This window comes from Gekko japonicus, unplaced genomic scaffold (genome assembly GCF_001447785.1).
Source record: "Gekko japonicus isolate JY-2015 unplaced genomic scaffold, Gekko_japonicus_V1.1 scaffold923, whole genome shotgun sequence".
Taxonomy (NCBI): Eukaryota; Metazoa; Chordata; class Lepidosauria; order Squamata; family Gekkonidae; genus Gekko; species Gekko japonicus.
The window spans coordinates 155,250-163,400 of NW_015171530.1; the positions used below are offsets into that span (position 1 = coordinate 155,250).

At 56.3% G+C, this 8,151-nt stretch overlaps 1 protein-coding gene across 1 annotated transcript; it reads left to right on the forward strand.

The window, feature by feature from the left end:
• The first annotated feature begins 1,554 nt into the window (after nt 1–1,554).
• On the forward strand, nt 1,555–7,960 carry ASPHD1 (aspartate beta-hydroxylase domain containing 1). Its single transcript, XM_015419563.1, has 3 exons — nt 1,555–2,348; nt 4,681–4,794; nt 7,851–7,960. The coding sequence occupies exons 1-3, from the start codon at nt 1,592–1,594 to the stop codon at nt 7,958–7,960; spliced, it is 981 nt and encodes a 326-aa protein (XP_015275049.1). The 5' UTR covers nt 1,555–1,591.
• The last annotated feature ends 191 nt before the right edge of the window (nt 7,961–8,151 follow it).

Below are 8,151 nucleotides of genomic sequence, written 5' to 3' on the forward strand. Positions count from 1 at the left end.
CCCAGTGTGCTGGAAAAGGGACTGGGAAAGGAACTGCCGGAGGAGGCTGGTGAGTGACCCCTCTTCCTCTGTGAGGTTACTTGTGTGGCTCCTTGCTGAGGGGAGGGGGGCTAGAGGAAGGAGCAGTAGGTAGAGTTGCCAGTTCCAGGGCGGGAGATTCCTGGAGATTTTGGGGCTGGAGCCCGGGGAGGGCAGGGTTTGGGGAAAACTGAGACCTCATAGAGTCTACCTCCAAAGGAACCATTTTCTCCAGGGGAACTGATCTCTATCATCTGGAGGTCAGTGGTAATACTGGGAGATCTCCAGGCCCCGCCTGGAGACTGGCAACTAGTTGGGGAGGGGGGAACCTGGGAAGTGGTTGCAACAATAATAGACGGAGACAGGAGAGGTTTCAAGGTTACTGTTCGGGTGGAGTTGTCGCTAGAGGCAGGGTTGCTAGGCCAGTTGCTAAGGAAGGCGGTTGCTAGGGGGCAGGGATTGCCTGCTAGATACTGGGGGAAGAGGTGGAGCTGAGGTGTGAGCCCAAGCTTGCTGCGGCCTGGGGTGTGTGTGGAGTGGGGGGGGGGGGGAATAAGCTTGCCAAGGCAGGCCCTGGCCGGCAGCACAACCCCTGCAGGCGGCAGAATGGGTCCTGCAGTTCAGGCACCCACGGTGGCCACAGGAGGGTGGGACCCTGTCTCTGCCCTTTGCTGGCGAGTCCCATTTCTGATGTGTTTTAACCCACTCACTTCTGGGGTTGGGGGGAGCGGCTGTTTATTCAAGGGTTCTTCGCCCAGGGCTGGGATGCAGCAGCTATCTGCTGTGGGGGTGGCTCTATATGCAGCGCAGCCTCCTCTCCGGGTGCTGATACGAGGAAGGCGTCTGCCGACGTCAAAGGGAGGGATGAAGCCAGTGGTGGATGGAAGTGTGTGCGTTGGGGAAGGGGGGGGGGTTTCATCCTAATCTTTTCCGGATGACTCTGGCGGGCATACGTGAAGCTACGGAGCGATAGAAGAGGAATGAGAGGTGGACCAGGTGATAAACAGCAGCAAAGAGACAACCTGGCAACGTAGGAGGGCAGGACAAAAGTGTCAGAAGATGGAGTCCCTGGGAAGGCAGACAAGGAAAGAGGTTGGGACAGATTAGGGGTAACCTGGGAGGGAGGGAATGAAGGCCTAGAGGAAAGGAGGTATAATTTTTTTTTGGGGGGGGGGACTGGAGTAGCAAGTGCAAAAGAGGGGATCCCTGGGCTAGAGAAAGAAGGACTTGGAAAACTGGATGAGTGGAGATGTAGCAGAGGTCGGATCGGCAGGGGGGAATGGGGAGAGAAAGGAGCTTGGGCGGCAGAATATGCCAGCGGAGCAGAGGGAACGCGGTGGCAGCGAAAGAGGCCGAGGAGGAGAGGCTGAATCGATGGTGCCTGAAGCCAGAGACAAAACCATACTAGAGACGTGAGGAGGAGCGAATCGGTGCAGTGGCTGAGTGAAGTCCCGAAAGAGCAACACCCATCATAGCGCACCACCGGGTTAAAGGGGCGCCGGGCAAGAGCTATGGCATGAGAGGGCCAGAGAGGTGCACAGAGGCTCATGGGGTGCTCTAAGCCTGCCTGAAGATGCCCTGCATCATGTCCGACTGGGGTCTCCACGGCCTCCTCTCGCCACTCCTCCCCGACACCTCGTCTTGGCGGCCCCGGCCAGAGCCCACCATAGCTGTTCTGGGTTCCCTGGCATTGCTGTTTATCTGTTCCTGCTACCGTGTAGGGAGCGGCCAGGCAGCCCCCGCCTCTCACCAGCCGGGAGCACCCACAGAGGAACGATGCCCTCGCCGTGCCCTCCAGAGCGATGCCGTGAACCAGCGCCTGTATCGCAGCCTGCGAGATTACGCCAAGCGCTACTCGTGGTCCGGCATGAACCGACTGCACAAAGGCATCCGAGACCAGGCCCATTACCAGCTGGGGGAACGCCCCGCCATCCAGAAGCCCAGCACCTTCTATCTCCCCGATTTGCCCTCTGCCCCCTACTTCCCCCGGGAGTCCCAGCGCCACGACGTAGAGATCCTCGAACTCAGTTATGCAGCCATCTTGCGCGAATTCGAGAGCATTGCGTGGGACTTTGCACCCGGGACACCGATACCACGGGGATGGACGGCCAACGCCACCCCTGGCTGGCATAGCTATTACCTCTACCGGCAGGGGGAGTGCATGGCACAGAACTGTCGCAGCTGCCCATGGACCTACCGGGCACTCAGTGCCCTGCGCACCTTTGTAAGCGCCAATCGCTTTGGAAATGCTTGCTTTAGCGTCCTGCAGCCGGGAACCGTGTTGCCGGGGACCTATGGGCCAACCAACACCAGAGTGCGGTGCCATCTAGGTAAGCAAACTCTGGGGGGGGGCAGTGAGGTGGGGGGAGCTTGGTGGGGAGACGGCGTGAGTGTGTGTGTGTGCGTGAATGCTAGTAGTGCTAGTGGTCTTCTTTCCTGGGTGTCTCTGTGGTCCAGTTGTTGACCTTCTCCTTAAGCAGAAGAGGGGACTTAACTGTTTTTAAAGAAGAAGGAGAAGGAGAGATTGGATTTATGCCCTGCCCTTCACTACCTGAAGGAGTCTCAGGGTGGCTTACAATCTCTTTTCCCTCCCCCTCCCCACAACAGACACCCTGTGAGGGAGGTGGGGCTGAGAGAGCTCGTTCCAGAGCTGCTCCTGAGAGAAAAGCTCTGAAAGAACTGTTACTGGCCCAAGGTCACCCAGCTGGCTGCATGTGGAGGAGTGGGGAATCGAACCCGGCTCCCCCAGATTAGAGTCCGTGCTTATAACCACTACACCAAACTGGCTCTCCACCAAATGAGGCCTCCCCTTAGGTCATTAGCCCTCTGCCCAGTCTCCTCAGATCACGGAAGCTGAGCAGGGTCAGCCCTGGTTAGCCCTTGGATGAGAGACCACCAAGGAAGTTCAGGGTTGCTACACGGAGGCAGGCAATGGCAAGACCCCCTCTATGGGGTCGCCATAAGTTGACTGCAACTCGATGGCATTTTCCACCACCACCAAGTCCTCTGTCTAGTTGGCTCTGGTGGTTGGCCTTGAATCTGGGAAACATGGGTTCAAGTCCTGCCTTTGCCCCAGGCAAACTCTGCAGCTTTGGCCAGGCCACCAGCTCACAGCCTCAGTTCCCCTTATGCAAGACAGGCATGGGAATGACCTCCCTACGCCAGTTTGGTGTAGTGGTTAAGTGCATGGACTCTAATCTGGGAGAACCGGGTTTGATTCCCCACTCCTCCACTTGCACCTGCTGGTGTGACCTTGGGTCAGTCACAAGCTCTGGCACAGCTGTCCTTGAAAAAGAGCAGTTTGGGTCAGAGTTCTCTCAGCCCCACCCACCTCACAGGGTGTCTGTTGTGGGGAGGGGAAGGGAAAAGGAGTTTGTAAGCCGCTCTGAGACTCCAAGTGAAGGGCGGGATATAAATCCAATCTCTTCTTCTTCTTCTTCACAGGGCTTGTTGTGAAGGCGCACTCATTCCGTGTCAGAAAGTAGTCTTGCAAATGAAAAGTGTGGTAGCATTGATGAGGAGTAGTAGATTGGATGGATGAGTGAATGAGTAGACTTTTGCTACTCATTCAGTGTGGTGTAGCACGGACTCCATTCAGGGAGGACCAGGGTTTGATTCCCGACGCCTCCACATGCAGCTGCTGGTGCGACCTTGGGTCAGTCATAAGTTCTTTCAGAGCTATTCTCTCAAGGGCAGTTCTCGAGAGAGCTCTCTCAGCCCCCCCTAACCTCACAGGGTGTCTTTTTTTTGGGGGGGGGGGAAGGGAAAGGAGATAGTGAACTGCCCTGACACTCCTTCAGATTGTGAAGGGCGGGATATAAATCCAATCTCTTCTACTACGTCTTCTTGCTCTCTGCAATTCCCAAGATGTTTCTTCCACAGGGTGGCTTCTGCAATCCAGTTGGACCAGCTGCAATCCAGTTGACACCATACTTCCAATGAGGCAGATTCCGATCCATAAAAGTTTATGTCACAACAGACCTATTTGTCTTTCTGGTGGTAAAAGATTCCTTGATGGTCTCGTGCAGATTGTGAAATCCTTCCTTCTTTTTTAAACAAATTGTTACTCACCAGATGCATGGGGAAACATGCACTAGCCACAAAAAGTTGCCACATGCAGATGCCCCATTAGGGGTACCTGTCTTCCTAGCCTCCCGTCAGATGTTCCCTCCAGTGTTCCCTCTAAGCTGAGTTAGTGTGAGCTAGCTCACAGTTTTTTAGCCTCCAGCTCACACATTTTTGTCTTCGCTCAGGAAGGACGGCTCCAGAGCATGCCGTAGCCAAATCGCTCGCTCACAACTTTAATGCCAGTAGCTCACAAAGTAGGATTTTTGCTCAGAGGATTCCACGGTTTAGAGGGCGCATGGCCCACCGCCCACATTTCTTCCTGCCCAGACATTTGCAAGTAACAGCAAGAAGACAATGCCCCCTTCCCACAAAGTCAGAGGATCACCATACAGTGTACAAACTGAGCATACCCAAGCACAATAATCTCCATGTGTTGACCGCCTTTGAACAAAATTGGGGGTGTGTGTGTCTTTTGTGTCAACAGCAATGCCTGTGTTCCTTTTTCCAACCTGTTCATTTGTGAGGAGGTCAGAAAGGAATTGCCACCCAGAGCCCCACCTTCTAAACGCCCCGCCCCCTTTGCTCCTCTTCCAGGGCTGAAGGTGCCTCCCACGTGTGAGCTGGTGGTGGGCGGTGAGCCCCAGTGCTGGTCTGAAGGATACTGCCTCCTCGTAGATGACTCCTTCTTGCACACAACGGCACACAACGGTAAGACACCACAGGCAGCAGGCTTCGAAAGCCCCAACGATGTTAGCAAAGTTGCCCTTCGGCAGTCTCAGTTCCCCAGTCTGTAAAATGGGGAACGCCTATGACCACCTCAATTGTGGCAATCGTCAGGATCCAACTCAGGCCCGTAGCCAGGATTTTGTGGTGGGGCAAAGGGGGCGCGCGCCCCTCTCCCTCCCCTCCTGCAAGATTTAAAGGGCCCTTCAGCTGATCAGCGGGGAGCATGTGGCCCATGGATCAGCTGGTAAAGGGTAAAGGTAAAGGTCTCCCTTGCTCGAAAGCCAGTCGAGTCCGACTCTAGGGTTGCGGTGCTCGTCTCCGTTTCAAAGCCGAAGAGCCAGCGCTGTCCGAAGACATTTCCGTGGTCATGTGGCCGGCATGACTAAACACCAAGGCGCACGGAACGCTGTTACCTTCCCACCGACGTGGTCCCTATTTATCTACTTGCAATTTCTTGCTTTCGAACTGCTAGGTTGGCAGGAGCTGGAACTAGAGACGGGAGCTCAATCCGTCATGTAGCACCCGGGTCTTGAACTGCTGAACTACTGACCTTCCACAGCCTGCAGTTCAGCGTCTTACCCACTTGAGCCACCGCAGCTCCTCTGATCAGCTGGAGGGCCCTTTAAACCTTGCAGGAGCGAGGGAGAGGGGTGCGTGCCACCCACCCCACCCCGCTTCTTCTCAAAAGAATGCTTTAAATGCTTTTGGGGAGAAGCGGGGGGGGGCCTCTAAGGAAAGGGGCGTGGCCTCTAATAGCCCCACCATAGCTACAGGCGAGATCCGACTCCCTCGAGTCGTCTGGGACTGCTGCATCCTCCAGCATCCTTTCAAGTGGGGCCTTTGGAGACGCATCAGTTGATGGAGAGCGGGGGGGGGCATGTTTAGCCCCACCTGTAACCCTCTCTTTCCTGCCAAGCTCCTTCCACCTGACCTAGGGGTTGCCGGGGGGGCCCGCTGGCCATTGGCAGGGGATAGGGCTGCCAGCTCCCGGTTGGGAAACTCCTGGGGATTGCAAGGGGGGGGGAGGGCTGGGGAGAACAGGGACCTCAGTGGGGGTCCAATCAGTGCCACAGAGTCCACCCTCCAAAGCATCCCCTTTCTCCAGGAGAGCGAACCGCTGCAGTCTGGAGAAGAGCTGGCGACCCCGAGGCCCCACCGGGAGGCTGGCATCCCTGCCCCGGCCACATGGGAGAGGGCTCACCTGGGGCCTGCCTTGGAAAGGAGCAGCTAGGGACACGGCCGCTGCAGGCTCTCACCCCATGCCACTGAGATGGAGTGGGACTTCATGGGGCACAGGGGGACAGGCGGGGCGGGGCTTCTGGCCTATAGCAAAAAAACAAGAGGCAAACTGGTACACTGGGAGGATTGATTTTAATTCACTCTTGAGACCCCCCCCCCTGCTTTGGATTTGCTTCATCAGGGGGAATCTGTAAAATATAGAATCAGAGTCGGAAGGAACCTCCAGGGCAGCCCCATAGCTAGGGAATTTTTGGGAGGGGGCCTTGGGGGGCCCACCAGCTAATTAAATGAAAGCACAGTGCAGGTGGTAGGTTGGAGCACCTTGGGGGCAGTCCAGGAGGGAGGGGGCACAGAAGAAACACTAGGAGGCTGGGCCCCGAGGGCCCCATGTTAGCTACGGGCCAGCTCCAGGGTCATCTAGTCCAACCCTCTGTACAAGGCAGGAAATTCACAAATACCTCCCTCTCCACACACACCCAGTGACCCGTTCCGTTCCCAGATGACAAAAAACCTCCAGGATCCCTGGCCGAAACTGGCCTGGAGAAAAATTGCTTCCTGGCCCCAGAGTGGCAAACCGCATTTCCCTGGGCATGTAAGAAAGGGCCACAAGAATTAAGCACCAATGCAACCCTTCCTGCCCTCCCTCTCATGATGCAGTGCAGACGCTCCCCACACCAACCGTGTTTGGTTGATACTTTACAGATTCCCCTCTGATGACGGGTATACAAAATGCACTGAGGTTCTCCCACTGCACCAATTGTCTCTGGTTGTTTGCTCTGTGCTTGGTGTGCCCCCCCCTCGCTTCCAGTGTGGGCATCCTCCCCCTACGTCCCACGCTTCGCCTACACCCCAAGCCAGGAGCGCCAGAGTGGAGGAAGCTGCTGTCCTCAGCCACAGAGTTGCCAGCAGGTGTGGCTTGGCATCTCCCTCCTGGGCAGTGGGCATGGCCGGCTCTGTGAGTAGCCCGGCCACACACCTCCGTCACTGCCAGGGGTCATTTTGTAGAAAAAGAGGTGCAGCTCATTAGCATAACTTATTTGCATATGCCACACCCCCTGCCATCACCAGAAGTTTGTCAGAAGGCAACACCCACCGCTCAGACTCCACTGGACTGTTTTGGATTGCTAGCTATTGGGGGGAGGGGGAAACGTGCAGATCTGTCCTCGCAGGGGAGGGAGAGCTTGTACCTGAAGGTGGGCCAGGGCGGGCTCTGGAACTTACCTGGCTGCTTCTTGCTCCTCGTGGCCCAACTGAGGGCTGCTGGGAGCAGGGGGCGTGGCTTGTTGCATGTGCCCGCCCCCTGGGCTCTTTACTGCCGGAGCTCCGCTCCTGTGCGCTCCTGCAGGAAATGACCCCTGGTCACTGCTCACCTGGGCCTTGCTCCACACTTCCTGGTTAGGGTTCAGGTCCCGGGGAAGCAGGGGCCACCCTGGCTATTGGAGGAGCCTGCACTGCCTGTTGGAAAGGTCCCCGTGGAGCCCATACGTTGACGGGTGGGCCTCCTGACCTTGGACAGCAGTAGTTCGTCAGTGATGGGGATGAGAGGGATACTCATCCCTTGTCCTGCCGTTTCCCTTTAACCTTCAAGACTAGAATGGACCATGGGCTCAGCTATTTTACACAGGTGCACGGTTGCTTGGTCAGTTGCTATTCATTGCAGGTGACCCGGCAAGCATCAGTGCCAGACTGGACATACCACCTAGATTTTGTAGGGTTACCTCAAGACGAAGGTTATGAAGGATGCCGCACCATTTGTGCTGCGGCTACAAGACGATAACTCTTAACAATCCTTATTGCAGGCTCCGCTTCCGATGGGCCGCGGGTGATTTTCATCGCTGACCTCTGGCACCCCAACGTGGCAGGCCCCGAGCGGCAGGCTCTAGACTATATCTTTGCTCCGGGCCGATAGGTGCCAAGAAAACGTCCTCAGCGCTGCCCTCATCTTCTGGTGTTTGCTGCTCCTTGCAATCATCAAAGCCCCTGCTGTTACTGCCTCGGTATGAATATTACTATTTTCACCATTGTGCGTACTGAGCTGGGGTGGGGAACTCTACCCCCTTTGGAGGTTCTAGATCTATGTAAGACCAGCTCGGGGAAGTA

Excerpts from the sequence above, each read along its gene's own strand:
- ASPHD1 (XM_015419563.1), top strand. The coding sequence starts at position 1,592 with ATGCCCTGCATCATGTCCGACTGGGGTCTCCACGGCCTCCTCTCGCCA. Across the intron at positions 2,349-4,680 it reads CAGAGTGCGGTGCCATCTAG|GGCTGAAGGTGCCTCCCACG; the intron begins GTAAGCAAACTC and ends CTCCTCTTCCAG. Across the intron at positions 4,795-7,850 it reads GCACACAACGGCACACAACG|GCTCCGCTTCCGATGGGCCG; the intron begins GTAAGACACCAC and ends TCCTTATTGCAG.